Raw genomic sequence first — 19,946 nt, 5'->3', positions numbered from 1 at the left:
CTGCCAGGAATACATAGAAAATCTCAGAGATCTGATACTTTCAGCCATCCTCACGTCAAATTCCTTTCATCCCAAGGTGACATTCTTACTGTCCCTACCCACATCTGGAACGACCCAGGAGCGCTACGACACACAGAGAGCTCTCCTTCCAGGCAAATAGTTCCTGTTTTGCTTCTTAAACATTCTTGATTTCTGCAGTTCTCAAATTAGTCCTCCAAGAGCAGGAAACACAGCCAAACTTTCTTGCTGGCCGATGGCCAAGGGGCAAGCCAGTGCCTGCTTAAAAAAATGCAACCACAGCTTCACCTCAGCTGTAAATACATGGGCTGGGAATTTCCCCATCAACTTTGACGGGAAGCTCGTTCACCCAGCACAGACAGACAGGGCTTGCAACATCCCTTCATCTCTCCCTCCCACATGCACCCTGGCTTCTACTAGATAAATGCCAGCGAGGCTGTCAGGTTCCTGCATTCTTCTCCAGGCAATAAGACCTCTCTACAGCATTTAAGAACAGATCTTGCCCTAGTGCTTACAGCAGCTCACCGGCTGGAAGGCTCTGGTTTGCCCAAGGGGAGAGCAGGAGGTTGAGTGCACAGGTGAGTTTTACAGAGGTGATCCGATTCACAGGTTTCTCTCACTTCTGCAGGTGGGATTAGGAAAAGCCTAGAATGGAAAGGCTGATGTTCCCGGAGGTGTAGGTGGGTTTGAACTCAACCATCACTGTACTGACAAAATTTGACCCTAGTTTTTCTCCCTGTTATACATAAAATACAAAGACAGGGCTTCGTATTGACATTACATAATATTTTAGTCACTGAGACGTGATGTAAGGAGGTTTTATCCGTAAGGTTATGGCAACCAAACTTTGAATCATTTCAGTGGTATTCAGAGAGCTTACATAACTGCCAACAAGTTTATTTAATCTGTCATAGGTGTTTGCTAGAGTTAAGAAAGTGGAGGAATCTTCTGCAAATAAGTGTTGGTCAGTGGGTTTTAAATAATGAATCTGGAAAGAGGAGATTCCTTCCTAAGAGAGAACTAAAGTTATGATTTGAATTCCAGTAATAAGTGGAGGTAACCCAAAGACATTTGATTTATCACTAATTGTAAACTACTTGCAGTAATAGTTGGAGCTAAGGATTCTTTTCACTTCTGGACTCACTTGTGGATGTTGTGTCTTCCTTTTCAAGTTGCATACCAACTTTAAAACTGTTTAGTATTTTAGAAGCAAGGTTTCAGTGCTGCAGAAGGAAATGGATTTTTCTTGAGCGTTGTCTTATGCCAGCGCCATGTTATTAATTCAGAGAACATTTGCAGCTGCCAGAGCTGTTAGTCAGCGTTGATACAGGAAGATTTCATGTCCCCCCTAAATGTACAATTATAAACTGTCATTCACAGTACAGGGCAGTTTTTTCAGATTGTTGAGACATTCTGAAAGGATTCAATTAGTGTAAGATGTAAATTCGTTTTCAGACGTGACTTTCCAAAGCTCCTAGTTTAGTTAATAGCAATGATTTTGACAAGCAGGCAGTTATAATAACTGAGGTGGCACCATGACTACATACCAAAATATTACAATAGTCATTGAAAAATCAAGCATCCCTGTACTTTCTTCATCCATACACTAATTTGCTTATTCAAATCTATCAAGCACTTTTCATATTTATACACTTCTAGGCAGATGGAATTTTAAAATTATTTCTCTTAGTTAAAAGGAGAAAACCAGATAAGCAGTTTACTTTGTGTTGCAAAGTTGTTAACAAAGCACATTACCTACATTAGCGTTTTATTTCAGAGCAAGAGCTCACTTCCTCGTTCCAGATCACAGCGCAGCCTGAGGATGTTCTCAGCTCCTCTTGGGTTAGAACAGCAATCCCACCACTCACAGCAGTACAGCTCGCAGGGCCAGACAAGGGCTACTTCAAGAACAGCACCCAGCATGTGCTTGGCATGGGTATGAGGCACTGAGAAATGGAACTTTTCCTCCCTACAAATCCATTCCTGTTGTGCCTCAAGAACGCAAAGACAGCAACTAAGTCTTCAGGAAGAGTACTTCACATCTGCACATTTTAAGGTCTCTCTCACTGTTTTCCAGCCTATTTCTATTAAAATCTGTTTATGCGGTAACTTGAAGATTTAGAGCCAAACATTCTCCCATTCTGTTCTCAGTGACAAGGTGAGTGCGACTGCAACGTCTTGTATTTGTTATGCTCCATGCTATATTTTATAGATACTGGCTTCTTGGTGTTTGCTTGTTTTCTTTGTTTTCTTTTTTCTACTTAGGCTTTTATGTATATTAATTCTGGTTTCTAAAATCTGCTTTTAGAGGAAGGAAAAGGTGGGGAGAGATATTTGAACATCACCTGTACATGTGCATATTGCAGATCAACTGTTCGCCTTAATGCCTTTATGCACACTCAGAAATAGAAAAGAGGTGGTTTTCCTTGTTTGACCTTGTTGTTTAGACCCATCTAGTCTCTTCTTCATCAAAATTTCTTCAACACGTATTTCTCTCATGAGAGAGCAGAGAAAATAAAACAGTAAATTCACTTAACTGAAGTCATGCTTCAGATTAGAAGTGGCTAAGTTCAGATTTCCAGCACTTTTTCTCTTCCTTTCTTAAAGGACCCCTCCTATCAAAGTCCGTCAGCATGCAGCCTGGTTACTTGGCCTGACCAGAAGCATGCTTGGCAGACTGGTTCGTGTAATGCCATCCAGGTCTCCAGTTTTCTTCTTTTTTGTTTTATGTCCTCGGCTCTTTTTCCTGTGGAGCCTTTTCTGGGCAGACAGCTGTGGTGGCAGCCTGGGCACAGTGCTGAGCTGGGCTAAGAAGCCGTGGGTGGCAGCGGGGTGAGCTCTGGTTGTGGCAGTGCTGCTGGGAAACAGAGGAGGAGCAGGAACAGCTGCCTACAAAAGTGCTAATTAAGGGTCTGACAAAGCTGCTTCCTGAACTCACAATGACTGCTGAGCATAGACCTGGAGGCAGAATCGCTAAGGTGGATTCAAACTGTCTTTTTACTTGGTTGAAATGTTGATGTGATCCTCTCTGGGATGTGAGGAATGCCATAGCTGTGGTGGAGACAGCTCCAGACAGCTGCTATGCTGGCAGGGATCCCGTGGTTCAGTGAGGTACAGAACTCCACTGGGAGATGCAGATCCTACAACTTGCTTTGGTATGTGTGACGTTGAGATGAAATAAGGAGCAAGGGCTGTTCTCAGCTCTGGGTCATGTGCCTTCCCCAGGTGGAGCAGCCTCACCAAGACAAATCTGAATGTGTGGAGAAGCCATTTCCATAAGCTGCACAATATTATATTTAAAAAAAAAAGAGAGAGAATATTAATAAATCTCATACTAATAAATCACATTTGAATTCTACAACCTGAACCATGCCAGAGCTTCATAAAAATTGGCACTTCAAAGGTGCTTAATTATAATAATCTGCTACAAACTGCTTGATCAATGGTGAAAGCAGCTCAGCCGTCCACTCCAGACAACTTACAGCACCTGAGGATGGGGATCAAAGAGTTTCACTGCTGCCTGTCACCAATCCATTAGCAATACCAACTATGTGAGCAAGCTTCTGTAGGCCTCCAGGTAAACAAGCCTGAAGTGTTAGGAAATTTAGTGGAGAGGTTGATTGCCAAAGAGCAAAAAACACTCTGGCATCATTAGAGCACCAGGAGTGTTTGACAGAGGATGTCTCTGGGGTGGTCCCATGCTACAAGGAGAGTGAGAGCAGGAAATGTGTACTCACCACAAGTGGGTAATTATGCAATAACTGTAATAGCATAGAATGTTAATACAATAAAGACAGTGGGTTTATTCAGAAAACTCAGCTCCTCATTTTGTATTGCTGCTCCTTGGTGGAGCTGCAAGAGAGGGTCACCCTGCAGGAGGAAATTATTTAGCCCAATTAGGCAATTACAAAATCAGCATGACACTTTCTTTTGTACCTCATGGCACAGACGTTCAGCTCAATTTTACCCCAAATTACACTGAGTAGATCTCAATGACTTTCAGAACTAAGCAGAACTGGCAGTGTTTTAGGGTCAGGGTGCATTTGTTGATCTCAAAACTGACTGCATAGATATTCAGGGGGAAAAAAAGCCACATAAAAGGCATCCAGTGGATCTAAATTCTTTTGCTTGTAAAATTTGTGGAAGATTTATACAAGCAGAACAGGAGGTCAACGTGCTCCCTGTGCAGATCTAAGTTTTTTTTTTTCTTTGATAACTACATTGGAAACTGAATCCAAACCTCTGGATGACCAACCTGCAGCACCACCAAAAGCTGTATTTGAGGCTTTTTATGAGAAATCAACTCTAGCAGTTGCTATTTTGATGGATGATAAGCAGTGAGAAAAGTGTTTACATAAGGAATTATTTGTTTAAATAAGTCATTGTATAATTAAGATTAAAGGCTTTGAGGCAAAATTCCCTATCAACAAAAAACGAAGGTGCTTTCTCTAGCCTGGCCTTTGCTTTTTTTTCAGTATTTGTTTGCAAAATGAAGGAATTTTGGTATCCATGAGTGCCTTCTTTATTACCTCTTCTTAAGTTTAATAATAATACTTAAAACTTTCATTGGCCTCTGCTCCATGTCCTATCCACCTTTGCCTTCACTGCAATATGGCCTGGTGCTACTTCACTGTACACTGAATGGTCTTGGGGTGCAGAACCAAAAGCGTAACTTCTGCCTTGAACCTACATGTTTCACAGGGATGGGTATGAGATGCCTAGGAAATGTGATTGAGACTGAAGATCACCAGAAACTGAGGTGCCTTCTCTGTGAGGATAGCTGCAGAGATATGTCAGAGATCCCGTGTGAGGTCTGCTGTGCCCCTGTGCAGCAGACCATGGCATGGGACAGCATGGGCTGCCCTGTGCAGCACTGTGAGCAATTAGGTGACAATGCTGTGCTGCCAGATCAGCAGCCGATGTGCAGTACTCTGGCAGAGACATTCCTGCCAGTGCCAAGGTGAGGAGCTGAGGCAATGACCCACATCTTCAAACCCCTTCCCACATCCCAGGAGAGGGAGTTAGCAGCTCAGCTGTGTACAAAACCTGTGCTGAACTCAAAGGGAATTTCAGACAGAAGAACTCTACAACAAATTAGCTCTCTAAATTTCTCAGTAGAGGAGGCTGCTCTCAACAGCTCTGCACATTTCTGACAAATATCGCCTCCACTTGTGATTTTTTGTCAGTATTTTCAAAGCATGTTTTTAAATTCACGCTAATTTTCAAAGCCTGTAGCTTAGGGCTGTTGTTTGAACACTCCTAAAATTACTGCCTCATTAAGAAGAGGAATTTCTATATCGAGAAAGAGATAGTTTTTAAAAATAAAAGCCTGATAATTTTTCCTTGCTGCAAAATGCAACACTATTTAAAACTGTCGCTTTTTGTGTGTGTGAGGAACACCGTTCCTTTATTTCTGGAAATATCAGTGTTCATTCTTCCTAAATGCAGGCATGGGTCTGCAGATGCCACTTGACTACAGTCAAGTAGGACACAAAAAATTTCAATTCCATGTAAAAGAAAGGAAGGAAAACAAAAGAATCAAATAATACATTTAATTACTTTGCATTGAGTAAGAGTGCTGATGAAGCTCTCCACTGTTAAATGGAGTGCCTTTAAACACTTTTTTATAACAGCATTTTAGTGTATGGGCTTATGTAAGCAAGAATGCAGATTAATGAACTTTCTCTAAGAAAATCTGCTTGGCCCCATTCCAGACATGCTGCAAATCCACATGTATTTGTTTTGGCAAGAAAGCTTCACATTCATGCCACTTTTGCTTAAATCTTTCATACGCTCCCACCCACTCCTCAGATTGCTAAGAGCAGAAGGCATCCAGGTCCATCACCACAGAGGCTTCTACGCTGCAGCAGCCACCTCACTTCTTGTTCTATCACAGGTGTCACGGAGCAATTGGGCTCTGTTATCTTCCTGCTTATGCCAATCCAATCCAAAAGCAAGTTAATTGAAAATCAACAATTCCATTAGTGTAAATGGGAAGACAACTGAGCTTATCACATATTGCTAGAGCTCAAAATAAATAAAGGGTTTGAACTCTTACATTGTTAGTTGGCCAAAGGCATGATTTTGGTCAGTTGCTGGTGCAGTGCCAGCTGATTCCTCTTTTAATGCTATTTTACCTTGATTTCTGTAGGAAGTGAGGTTTCTCTGATCATGTTGAGGGATGTGTGCGTATGCATTGATGTGATCCTCATGTTGAGGGATGTGAGCCGCAAACCACTGCTTATAGTGATGCTTTCAAACAAATATACCAGGAGAAACGTGGGTTTTGTTTTTCTTCAGTCTATTAAAATAGGCAGTTGAAGACTCCACATTAGAGTCCTAGAAAATGAAAGGCTGTACTGTGACTATACACATTTAAAGATCTGAAAATCCACATGAACAGAAATCTTGAAGGAGTGATCTCCTGTGATTGGAAACAGTTTCAATCAGCGCTTGTAATCAGCCAAGAAACACAAATCCCTAGGAAGCCAGGCTTCATTATTTCTAGTGTTACTCCTCCGTGAGACACAGCTATTTGTTAATGTCTCTAAACAGCAGACCAAAGATGCACATAGCTTCACTGAGAGAGAAGACACCCTTGGAGGACACAGCAGGAATACAAAAAGCGCTTACCATGCACATCATGTGTGGGTCTCAAAACATACTTGTCAAGGTCTCAGGATACCTCCTGAGTATAACAGTGGGGATAAATCCAGTGCCTCCACTCTGCACTGCAGACAGGTCTGCCTCCTCTCACCATCACTCAGCTTTGGGTGTTTTCTGAAATCTTCTCACTCTCTTGCAGTTGGCCTAAATCTTGATACCTGTACCCCTCCAAAAAGCACAACAACCCTAAAAAGGCCAAGGAAATTACACCAGTTATATCTGAGTCTTACGTGTTTATGGGAAAGTTGGAGGTGGTGAGATTTCCAGCTCTCTCAGTACTTTGCTATGATTTAGACAACATTAAACACATCTGTTTAGGCCTATACTTCATCTGTTTGAAGAGCTTCCAGGCAGCTTTAGTGTTCTCCTGATAAAAAGCAAAGATGTGGGAAGTGCAGTGTCCTCTGTAGGAGGATTTACTGTCTCAAACAATTATTCTTTATAAGCTTTGTCAAAACTTGGAGCTCAGGACTTTCTGCTGAGCAGAACTGAATATATTCATTTGCTTGAAAGAAAATTCATGAATAATTTGCTGTGATATGTTTTTTAGGAGCCACTCTGCTATTTTCTTTATGTGTATAAGTACTAGATTAATCAAGGGAGAGTAGTTTAGCCACATGCCTTTCAGTTTCTGGTGCAGCAAACAACAGAAAATAGTTTGTAATTTAGGGCAGATTTGGTTCTACAACTGTCAGCCTATAAGAAGTGCTATATTTTAGTGAGTGCAGTCTCTCTCTGTGGAGATAGTAACATGAAATTTTAAGAAAATGAGATTGCCTCAGAATAGCATACATGTCTTTCCAATGAGAGTTTTTAAATCACATTTCACTTGTTTTCCAAGTTACTCCAGGATTACTGAATATTATGCATGTGCAAAACATTTGAGAAAGATACATTCAAAGCTGCAATACTGAATATTCAAGAAATGAAGTATTAACCATTCTCATTTTCTGCTGTATTTAATAGGCCACTCTATTTAATTTTAACATATTAGGGCACTTTTGATCATAATGACTCACGTCTCAGACTTTCTGAGACAAAACTCCCCCCCCCCAAAAAAAATCAAAAGGGAATTATTTCTGCTTGTCAGTACATGCAGTAAACAGCTAAGACAATAATGAAAATTAACTAACTCAATTTCAAACAGAAATTGTTTAACTTTACAGAACTTGACAGCATGGGAATGAAAAAACCTGAAAGAGCCAACCATTCCAAATAGAAATATATACTAATGGATACATTTGTTTGAAGTTCACCATGCCTGTCTATATGTATACAAGGATTTGAATTAGAAAAAGACTAAATGTAAAAAATGGCCAATTCACTATCTTTCTGCTCTTGGTTGTAGGCACTATTCTTCATTGCCACCAGCATGAATACGTGCCATTAGCACAGTGTGAAAGCATTGTGGTAAGCCATAGTGCAGTCTGCCCTTGTTTAAGGAGAATGTGTATTTAGCAGTAGTAGGGAAGGATCAGGTGTACACAGAGGCATCACAGAGGTAAACATCATTGCTCCTGTTTTGTCTTCTCAAAGAGGTCTTTGGGGCAGGTCTGCAGTGCAAAGGGCACTGACAAAGGGTTTATTTTCACTGCCTCTGCCATAAGTGTAATTTGCCAGCTCAAGGTAAGTTCATAGTTGAACAATAAGATGATGAAGTGTAATCCCATCACGTCTGGCGGTGTGCTGGGCTTTCTCTCAATACTGCTGCTGAGAGTCTGCTTGAGACAATCTCTGAATTGGTGAAATGAGTTCAATGTCGTCTGTGTGATGCAAGATATGTAAGCTAATTCTTGAATCCATGTAGTGAACTTAGTGTTTCCCAGTTATTTCATATCAGAGAGATACAAAGATTCGGCTGAAAAGACCTTTTGGAGAGACTTGAGAGCTTGGATGTGGCTCTGGGCAGCTTGGTCTAGTGGTTGGTGACCCTGCACGTAGTAGGGGGTTGAAATTAGATGATCACTGTGGTCCCTTTCAAACCGGCCGTTCTATGATTCTGTGATACTGTGTAAGAAAGTTCAGCAACTCCTTGCTCTAATGAGATTTGGAGAAAACAGAAAGAGACAAATCCTCAGAGACTAGATCCTCTGGTGGGCTACACCGTAATCTACCTCAGTCACAGCTGTGCTGGCCATTAACTTTCTTCTTACTTACTAACCTTCCTTTTATACAGCTATGGATCAAACTCCTTACAGTGCTTAGGGCCACTTATCTTCTCAAAGTCCTTATGTTCCATTTGATTATCTAAACTTTTTCCACAAATCAAAATGTAAAAGGACATAGTTCTACAAGAAGATTTGGGAACATTATAGAGGAGAAAATGAAGATGTTCAGTTACAACTGAGAGATACTATGGGCCACTAGACAAGATAAGTTCAAAAACAGATTTGTTCACCTAGCAGAATAATAAGCAGACAATACTAAATTTAGAAGGTAGGCAGGTGATGTTCCATGAGAAGTAGATTCTGAGAGGAAAAATGAGATCTGAGGATTTGACACCTGCTTATAGAAATGGGATTAAAAGCAGAGAGACAGAAAATGTTTGCAAGACAGAGGAAGGATTGCAGGAAGACAGCCATGAAGCTGCAAATTCTTCAGAAGCTTCAAACAAAAAAACATACAGAAATCAAAAGCTATGAAAAACATAGAACAATGCAGATATGTTGCTAAAATTTGAAAAGCCACTGTACAAAAAAAAAAGTACTTAAATAATACATCTAGAGTATTGTAAAAGCACAAACTGTCAAAGGAAAATCAAGAAAAGGATTTATCCAGTATTCTACTGAGAGAAAGCTATTGACTAATGACTCCAGGAAAGCCAACTCTGCAATGCCTCTTTCACTCTATGCCAGTAATAAAGAAATGAGAATTCAGGCAGGGTGACAGAAGTAACAGATTAGATCATGCTTAGGTGAGTTGAATGATTGGAGGCTGAAGGAATTTGCCTTAAATTGTTCAGGGAATAACCGAATCATCTCCATAGCCATCAATAGTTACCGTTAAGAACTGCATGGAAGAGGTGAAGTTTTCAAAGGCTGGGAACACAGGAGTAACAGCTATCCTGAAAAGTAAGTAGAAAGAGAAGGTGCAGAATCCTGGCAAATCCATTTAAGTACAATTCTTAAGTAGAAAAATCAAATAGAAGATAAAATAAAATTAAAAATGGATTGTAGACTCATGTATTAATGAAGAGGAAAGCATTCCAAGCCCAGTTAATCTCCTTTTATAAGATCATACCAGGTCTGGTGAATCACAAAGGCTATGCAGCTTGAGATGAGTGAAGGTTTTAGTAAGGTATGTTAGAGAACATTTTCATAAGCATATGAGGGAAATACAGCTTGAATGAAGTAATACAAGGTATGGTTCCATAGAATGAGTGAAAGAGGCATTTTCAGTTTCTCTGTTAATCACTGTCAAAATGGAAGGCTACATTTACCACAGATATACTGGGGGTCTCTCCTGGCTAAAGTCCTATTCTGGAACTTTATTAAATGGCATGGAAGCTGGAATAGACAGTATGCTTATTAAAGCTGACAATCTGACAAAGTTGAAAAAGCCTGCGAGCATGTTAGAGGACAGCCTTAGAAATCAAAATGATCTTGACAAATCGAAGTTACAGACTAAAAAAATATGGTGCTACTTAACAGGGACTAGAGCACAATACAGCACAGAGTCAGAAAAGAACTGTACACGTTGAAGATGGAGCTATTGGCTTTGGAGCAGTTTTGCATTGAAAAATGGGATGTTGCAGGATGCAGAACACTATTATTTCAGTTCTGATCAGAAGTGCACTGTTGAAGCAAATCACTAATTATCAAGCTTTGTTTTCTTTGAGCATATGGAACAAGATGATTCCTTCCCACAAAGACTGAGCCAGACGATATGCTTAGGGTGCACCCCAGCACACTGCAGCTGCTATTGGGCATTCAGGCTGCAATGCTAGACCCAATGCTGCTCCAAGGTGGAAATCTTGTGCACAGACATTATGACCATGTGCTCAGAACCAGCTGTTTCACTCTTCATCTTCCTTCCTGTTGCCACACACTGCTTGCTCGAGTACATATAGCCATCCCAAGCTGACTGTGAATCAGCTGTACTGTGAATAAGACAGATGTGTCAGCAGGACAATGTGTTGTCTACAAGGCAAGTGAAGTAATCCTTTCCAGCTGGTGAGATCTCAGAGTGCAGCATTCAGCTTTAGCACCATACTTTTAATTAACAGTTGGAAGAGTTTAGACTAGGAAGATCCCCACTCTCAGAAGCATGAGGTACTGTGAAGGATCTGGTGGTGTTTCATCTAGAGAAGGGTGAAATGGTAACAGCTTTTATGTCCAGCAAAGGCTTCTGAAAAGAGAAGGGGAACAAACTGACACCTGTGTGTACAATGGTGGAGGCAATACATTGTCATTCAACCTTTATGAATCATTCCATTGATCACCTGCCTGCCATTTCACGTTACACCTGTCTGATCTTTCCATTCTCCATCCCTGCCTGACTCAGTCCCACCTCTGCTTTTCCACTTTTCTACTAGGAAATCCCTCCTTTTTCCCATGTACAAAGCAACATTCCTGTATTCATTCAAATTCCTACGTAGGTACTTAAATATAATTGCTGGAAGAGAGCTGTATCTTGATGCAGTGTTTATGCAGCATTTAATGATGGTTTTGCTGCTTCTGTTCTTCCAGTGCCTCCTTCTGTCATTTCCGACCAAGTGACAATCAGATCAGAGCTTATCACTAAAGAAGGTGAATTCACTGTATAAACATACAACAATGTAGAAAAGAAAGGACGCAGTTATCAGTAAGAAGCTTGCATGGATTATCTTTGAAATAACAAAAAGCATCACTAGCTTACTAATGTTAGGAGGATGGACATAAGCAAAAATATTATATGTGAATCCAGAGCTCCATAAAGCTCTGATTTTTCTCAGATAATATTTGAGTACATATGTGAAAGAACAAAGGATGGTCATTTGTTTCGTTGCTGGTGTTTCTGTTTCCTCCAGTGCTTTTAGAATGCCCAGCATGTGGGCATAAAGCAAATCCTGCTGCCATCAGCTGCTTAACGAGACCCAGTGTCAGCCTTCGGGCTGAGCTCTGACACCAGCCTGGCCCTATGTCCTTTATGATGTACTTCATCATGTCTTTCACACTGATGTAGGACAATAGAAAGCCTTTTTCTACAGCAAATGAATGTCTTCTCTCATTGCAGCTATCACTGTAAGGACTCTATAAGGCCATTTTCCTTGTTTCAACTTTACACCCACTGAGTTGCCATCAGAGCAAAGGTACATTTTGTTCATTTTGTTCATATACACACAGCAAAGCCCAAATTTATCTGTGCAGTCTACCGGCTGAATTAATCTCCAGAAGTCAACTGCAGTGCCCACAACCTTTTCAGTTTAACAACAGCCAGTTGGCACAAAGACATGTTTGAAGGAATGGAAAAAAACAATTCAGTTGAGAAAATTGACTTTAAATCGTTATTTGTTGGAAGGAAGCATAATCCAGACAGCCTGGGATTCGAAAGCAAAATTCCTTTGTCTTACACGTCATTTTCTGATATAGCAGATGCACAATTCAATTAACATCTGTTTTACAATATACCTTATTTGTTAAGAAAATTGTTTATGACCAGTTTGTTTCTAATATATAATGTGCATTATCACAACAGCAATGGGCATCCCTATAATAAGTAATCCTTATTAAGAAAATAAGTGAACTCTGCTTAGTCAATTGAAGCAAACTGTCTCTCCTGTTAAAAGTGGTATTATATTAAATTAGTCCACTAGCAATAAAGGCATCTTTAACTCTCTTCAGCTCTTTATAGAATAATATTCATTGCCTTGTACAAGTCCCTTCATATCTTAGATAGGGCTCCAAGAAACTCTGCAGACACACAAAAAGAAAGCGAAAGGAAAAAAAAAATATTCTTTACGTTAGTTTTAAATTCATCTCCCTCTTTTTTTCTTCTTCTCTTTCCCAGCAATTTAAGTTCAGTGTTCACTAGCAAATGCGATGTCCAGTGTTTCTTGGCAGTAAATACACCAAGTATATAACCTGATAAAACCCATTTGAGATGGTTGGTTTGTTGAGTTTCTTTGGTCCAGTCTTACTGTGGTGAAGAAAATGGTTTGCATAATTAATTCAGCAATAACTTAATGATTTCTTGGGGGCAAATACAGAAGTTTTCAGCTGGACAAACATGTACCACAAAGAAGCTTTATTTTTCATTTTGGATAGGAGCCCACTTTGCTAAAAGGAAAATTTGAGAAAGTTGAGTGCCATTAGGTACTGAGTTGAACCGTTTATTAATATTACATACATAACTCATCTATTCAGTTTTGAAAAACAGACTACCCACAAAAAGGATAGTACAGCTTTCCTCCCATTGGACTCTCATGGGACAGTAACAGAGCCCTCAGAGAGTGAGTTTTAAATATGTAAAGAACACTGGGAAAGAAAGAAAAGAGAAGAGTATGATCTCTGTATTTTAAGTGGCAGTTTTATTCTGAACAGGACTTCACAAAGTGTTAATAAACAGCCATAGCAGAGCAGTTGTTTTGGGTGTAGCTAACTATTTTGTGCAGTTCTGTCCTGCAAATTAGAAAATCAGTTATTCCCACAGCTTTAATTAAGCCACTTACCCGAGATGCTGTGAAAGCCTTGAATTAGGGCTCCTACAAAATAACATGGCTGCTCCAAGTACTAAATTAGTGGCTGTTTGGAGAGAGGGGTCTCACAAGATTTCCTGTAGGAGATCTTCCTTAAGGCCACAGGTTTTCTGTCCTCAGGTCACCTTTTGTAAAGTGAGGGCAACAGCATATGGATCTAATGGAAGACCTTTGGAGCAGCCTTGTTTGATTCTGCATTTGGGTCATGGGTCTCACTCCGTAAGTATGGAGCATACATACTGCTATGGCATGGATAATACATGAAAGTCTTTGAAGCTTCCAGGTACTGTGATAAAGGAGGACAGATAGAAATCTCAAAGAGAATTTCATTATGAGAAACATATGTTCAACATGAAATATGCCCATTCCACTGTCCAAACACTTCATAGGACATTCTTCAGGAAACTGTATAATAATAAACTATACTGGCATTAAATGGGCATATTAACGTAGGGCAGACAACATAGGTTTGTAGCTAGCTTGTACACCACTTCTTCAAGTGTTTTACTAACACTTCCAGGTTCTAATCTGACTAGAGTCACGCTCATCTTTAATGCTTTTCTATAGCATAAGGAAACTGAAACAATCCTGAAACACGTGCAACCCTTGCTTGTGGTGATCCTGTACCCTTTTCCTCCTGCTTTCCCTTAGAGAAAGGAAAATCGCAATAGTTCAGCTGAATATTAAAATCTGGAAGATGAAGAGAAAGGAGGGTTGTCAGAGATGGAGAGCCGAATATCCAGAATTCATTTTTTTTAAAAAAACTGTACAGATTAAGAATCAAGAAAACTCTCAGATATTTATTCTGTACATCCAGAACCAAAATTAACCTTTTATTTTCAAGAGATCAATGTTTTACTTAGTTTGTTCCTTTTTTTTTTTTTTTTTTTTTTCCTTCCTTCTAATAGATGAGTAAAAATTCTTCCAACATCATGGCTTTGGTTCCCAAAACATCTAACAAAAGAGAGACTGTGTGTATATTTGGAACGGGAGATTTTGGAAGAGCTCTGGGCCATAAGTTGCTTCAGTCTGGCTACCCTGTTGTGTTTGGAAGCCGGAACCCATGGCCATCCAGCCTCATTCCCAAGGATGCAGAGGTGCTGAGCCATGCTGAGGCAGCACAGAAAGCCGCCATCATTATTATAGCAATCCAGAGGCAACATTATGACTTCCTTGCATCACTAGAGGAAACACTCCATGGAAAAGTGTTGGTGGACATAAGCAACAACTTAAAAATAAACCAGTATCCTGAATCCAATGCAAAGTACCTGGCTCAGCTGGTGCCCAGTGCAAGGGTTGTGAAAGCCTTTAACACCGTGTCTGCCTGGGCTCTGCAGTCAGGCACCCTGGATGCAAGCCGGCAGGTAAGACTGAACTGCAGGAGTTTGCTATTTCATAGGGTTATGAAGTATCATATGGGCTTTTAACAGTTAGACAAAACACACACTTGGGACATATGACTCAGACAAGGCTGAGATGGAATTTTCACTGTAATTGCAAATCTCAAATTAAATGTGAGCTAAAATTTACTTTGGGATTCGTATATGACATGACAAGGAATATTGATAGCTTGCCACAGAATGCAGGAAGCTGTTAGGATACATTAGAGAAGCAAGGAAAAAAAGAAAGCACAGCTACAAAGACAGAGCCAGTAAACAAGGAGGAAATGAGTGTTGTGTTGCTTGTCCACCTAAGAGTCCAAAAAAAGGGATGTAAAGGATACAATGGGGCAACTGAATGAGTATAAGCAATGGGATAAATTAGCTGGACAGTGAAGAAATTAATAGTTTTCTAAATCAGAATCCATCACCATGGAAGTCTAGCACAAGACCAACGCATACAAACCATGTTAACGAGCTCCTTAGTCACAGACAAGCTGGTCATAGGAAACAAGAGAGCATCTTTGCAGAAGAGAAAGAATTTATTACTGCTCTGCTTTCAGCTACTTGTGCCCTTGCACAAGGCACTGTGCCAGGCAACTATTCAAAGTATTGTTAACTTTGCTTTCTGCTGATAGAAGTGGTTTTACCCAAGCTAATACCAAAGATTTACAAGCCTGGGCATCTGAAACCTTCATCATACTTAGATAAATGACAGCAGAAGTTGCCCCCTTTCTGGCTATTCCAAAAGGAGTATTACTATTCACACTCATAGAAAAAAAGAGTTTCTTCACACTTTCACTAGATATGGGAAGGAATAATATAAACTTTCATGACAGAGAAATTATATTTGAATTCAGTTCCCTGAAGCCCTTATAGACCATTGTAGTAGCAACAGAAAATATTGTTCCTACTGACTGTCACAAAACCTTGTTCTTACAAACTGCGGGCAGCATCTTTAAAAGAGCATGCTGAAATTCAAGTGCTCTAAGCAAAGATTTGTACTCTTATATCTTGTTCTTATCATATACTAAATTCTGCCACCTGAAGCAATGTCTTTCACCAAAGAAAAGATTGATATTCTTAATTCTTGGGACTGTTGATCAAGAAATTAACTATAACTTAATTTTATCTACATAAATTAAGGCTAACAAGGAAGGTAATAAGAAGCTTGGGATCATATTGAAAATGTCACAAGACTGTCAAAATAAAATCTCTGCTTGTTTTTGGCGACAGGTGTTTGTCTGTGGAGACGACACAGAAGCTAAACAAATGGTAATGGATATTGTTCGTGCACTGGGTCTCACACCGTTAGATCAAGGATCTCTCTTGGCTGCTCGGGAAATAGAAAATTACCCTCTACAGCTCTTCCCAATGTGGAAGCTTCCCATCTTTTTGTCCCTTGGCCTAACTGCATTCTTTTTCTTTTACTGTTTGGTTCGTGATGTAATTTACCCTTGTGTTTATGAAAATAAGGATTACTCATTTTTTCTTGCAATTTCCATTCCAAATCGGATCTGCCCTATAATGGCACTTGTCCTTCTTGCCTTGGTTTATCTCCCTGGTGTGCTTGCTGCAATTATTCAGTTATACAGAGGCACCAAATACAGTCGTTTCCCAGACTGGCTGGACAAATGGATGCTGTGTCGGAAACAACTTGGACTAGTAGCCTTGGCATTTGCTTCTCTGCACGTTATTTATACTCTAGTTATGCCGATTCGCTACTATGTAAGATGGAGAACTGAAGACAGAACCATCTCACAGGTAATTTTTTTCCTTGCTCTATGTCTTCTCTTGCTCTAGCCCTGTTAGTAATATTACCAGGGATGCTGAACTTCAGAAGTTCACGCGGGCAGTCTAATGTTCTTTTTAATGAGGTTATTTTCCTAGTTTCTGTGCTCCTATTAACCATAGATAAATCCAAAGGTGGTTGATATTATGCTGAGTTGTGGGAATTTCTGGTATCAATCCTCCTCCTAGGTAGTTTACATATTAATGAAATAAACAAGAAATACATAAAGAACAATTTAAAGAAACATATTTCTCTGTTTCTCCATTTAACTTTATGAATCATAGAATCAAATAATAGTTTAAAATTGGAAAGGATTTTTACAGGTCATATAATCCAACCCCTCTGCAATGAGCAGGGATTAGCACATATTTTGAGTTCCTCACCTTATTCAACAACAAACAATTACATACCTGTCCTCACAGTGGGTCTGCAATAGATAAGTACCACAATTACAGGTACACAGAACCTACATAATTCCACTCTTGCTTTTTCAGTAGCCATTCAAAGTAAATATCCAATCCTTTTCAGATAGTTAACGTGTAATATTTATCTCCTAGTTACCTTAAAGGATATATCTTTTTCTTCATATTGATCCTAAAACTGCTAACACTAAGATATATCTGGTATTTTTTTCTTTAGGCACTGAACAATAAAACTTCTCCATTTGACAACACAAATGGCTGGCTTAGTGACTCTTATTTGGCTTTGGGGATTTTAGGATTCTTTTTATTTGTTCTTCTTGGAATAACTTCTTTGCCTTCCGTCAGCAACAATGTCAACTGGAGAGAGTTCCGATTTGTACAGGTAAGAAAAAGATTTTCTCTCAAAAAAAACAACAACAAAACTTTTCTCAGTTGGAAACTTTTATAAACTATGGCCACAAAAAGGTTTACTGGAGACTTAGGTCATTCCTCCATTGTTAACTCTAAATGCCACATTTGTATTATTCACCATCACTTGATTAACATATATTTATGTATCTACATGGCTATACAGCTCACGTGTAAAAAACACAACTTTCCTGATGGCTACCTATGGAACAACAGGTGTTATTACATCAACAGCATAAAATTGGATAGACCTAAACTGCTAGCTGACAAATGGAAAATTGGCACTGTGGAGCTAATGACTGCCAAATTACACAGTCACACAATATTTTAGCCATTTATTGGGCTAATTTTGTTTATTCACAAGATAATTCAGTTAACATGATTCTGAAAACTGACTTTATCACTCCAGTCCTTTCAAGACCAAGCATCTAAAGAGAGCCTGCAGTTTTGTAGGCTCTAAAATTTCCTGTGCCTTTAATAAAGCTACCTCCGTTAACGCCATCATCTTGACTCCACATGAGGAAGAGATCTGGTGCTGCAGTGCCTCTGCAGGAACAGGGCTGGCAGGGGAAACTACTATCAGTTTATATTTTATTTAGGTGAAAAGCTTTCACAATATAGTTCTGGGTTAACACTAAAGCGTATAAAAGGACTGGACCTCTTAAATGAATTCTAGCCTTTTCTCTACATTTTTACAAATATGGCAACATTAGGCAATGTGTGGAAAAAGTTATCGAGGTTGTCAATGGGGAAAAAAAATCAAGTCCTGGAGATTGATTGTGTTTTTACTAAAAAACAATAAGAAATCTTATATAAACCATTTTAATTCCCTTTTCTGGTTCAGTTTAGTATTCTAACCTCTACTTCTTTCTCTTCTTTGTTCTCCCCTAGTCCAAACTGGGATATCTGACATTGATTTTATGCACCGCGCATACACTGGTTTATGGTGGAAAGCGGTTCCTAAGTCCATCATCATACAGATGGTATCTTCCAAGTGCCTATATGCTCTCTCTCATTATTCCATGCATTGTATTGGTTGTCAAATTTGTGCTTATACTTCCTTGTCTCGACAAACAGCTAACACGAATTCGACAGGGCTGGGAGAGGAATCCCCAATACTCAGAACAGTCAAACTACATTATCAACAAGTCTGCTGTGTAATTAGACTAACCCATATTGTTAAAAAGAAACAAAAAAAATTTGAAGGCAAAATAAGTCCCTATCCTCCTTTGGAGAGTGAAAAAGTGAAAAGCTTGGGCAGGCTCTGACTAAAAAAAGCAATCCCAGTGACAAGCTTAAAATTCAAATCAAAGAAGCCCCCTGAGATCCTGCACCCCAGACATGCTTTCACGCAGGTATAGGCTTTTTCCTTTTTTCAATGTACTCCCCCTATTCACCCTCCATTCCTGACAAGAGTATGAGAGAAGTGGCACTCAATGCATCAGTCACTTGAAATCTCCAGTGCTGGCCAGAATCAGAGAAATCTCTCATGTTAGATGGCGTCTGGTCCTTTTCTGTGTTCTGCCCACCAGGGCTCAGACCTGCATGCTCTTGCACACTCGTGCATGCATGTATAAACACCCTGCTTCCACCTCTGAAGCCACCAGACTGTAGAGCAGGCACAGGACAGGCATTAGTTGTGGGCAAGCTCTGATCTTCCCCACATTACTTTGTCCTCCATTAACATCTGATCAAAGAGGTCTATCCCTTAGAAATAGTTGAATAAGATTTGTTTGGTTTGTGTACAGGCACTCCTACATTAAAAGTGTATCTGCTGAGGATTGCTAAATCCTTGCTGTACTGCAGAAACTCAGGTAGCAAGGGGATAGATGAGAGACCAAAGTGTCAGAAAGAGATGAGATGTGCTCGCCAACCTAAGCTTCTCTGCAAGTACATGCACACAGTGGTTGGTGATTTTTTGTGTAAGTGGTGAGCTGTAAGGAAAGGAGCTAATGGAAAATACTGTTTTATTAGGAGTTTATATTGCATATCATAATTACATATCATGAAGAATAGATTGTTGATTTTTCTGAAATTCTTTGGATGCAATGTTATAAATATCCTATGAAAATGCATATATTTTAATCTCAATAAAGAAAATTCTTTAAAGTTCTACATTCTGTTCTAATTCCTGGAACCTCTTTTGCTATGATGCAGCTGCTGGTGTGCTCAGTTGCACATTAGCACTGGAAGGCCTTGGGGAAAAAATAAAATGGGATTCTGTCTTCAGATAGCTGCCAGAGCTTAACTTCCTTCCATTTTCTGCTCCCTGGATGCTTATGTACATAGATGTTTGCTTAGTTACTGAAGAGGAGTGCAAAACAGTCATGGACTCTAAGGGCCTGAAGATAGGGATACCTATAACACTACCTTAAACTCCCTCAGAAAGAGAAGACAGAGGAAGAAGCAGAGAGAATAATAATAATAAAAAAAAACAGAAAAGGAGACATTGTCAGTGTTTGTGTGTAAGTAGATCAGAAAGCAAGACAAATCAGTAGCAGTCTGAATTAATACCTAAAGCTGACAATGGGGACTATATTCTACCTTCAGTGACACACTCCAGATTAAGAATAGTAACCGTTCCA

At 39.7% G+C, this 19,946-nt stretch overlaps 1 protein-coding gene across 2 annotated transcripts; it reads left to right on the top strand.

The window, feature by feature from the left end:
* The first annotated feature begins 364 nt into the window (after nt 1-364).
* Nucleotides 365-19,476, top strand: STEAP4 (STEAP4 metalloreductase). 2 transcript variants are annotated; one of them, XM_015853522.2, is made up of 6 exons: nt 365-596; nt 2,096-2,176; nt 14,269-14,724; nt 15,976-16,503; nt 17,171-17,335; nt 18,253-19,476. In XM_015853522.2, exons 3-6 carry the CDS (start codon nt 14,269-14,271, stop codon nt 18,520-18,522), a joined length of 1,419 nt encoding a protein of 472 aa, XP_015709008.1. In that variant the 5' UTR covers nt 365-596; nt 2,096-2,176; the 3' UTR covers nt 18,523-19,476. The 2 variants fall into 2 exon arrangements, with proteins under 2 accessions (XP_015709008.1, XP_015709007.1); XM_015853521.2 differs by lacking the exon at nt 2,096-2,176.
* The last annotated feature ends 470 nt before the right edge of the window (nt 19,477-19,946 follow it).

This window comes from Coturnix japonica, chromosome 2, assembly GCF_001577835.2.
Source record: "Coturnix japonica isolate 7356 chromosome 2, Coturnix japonica 2.1, whole genome shotgun sequence".
Taxonomy (NCBI): Eukaryota; Metazoa; Chordata; class Aves; order Galliformes; family Phasianidae; genus Coturnix; species Coturnix japonica.
Note: the sequence above shows the minus strand (reverse complement) of the source record. Positions and strands in the feature narration are given on the sequence as shown.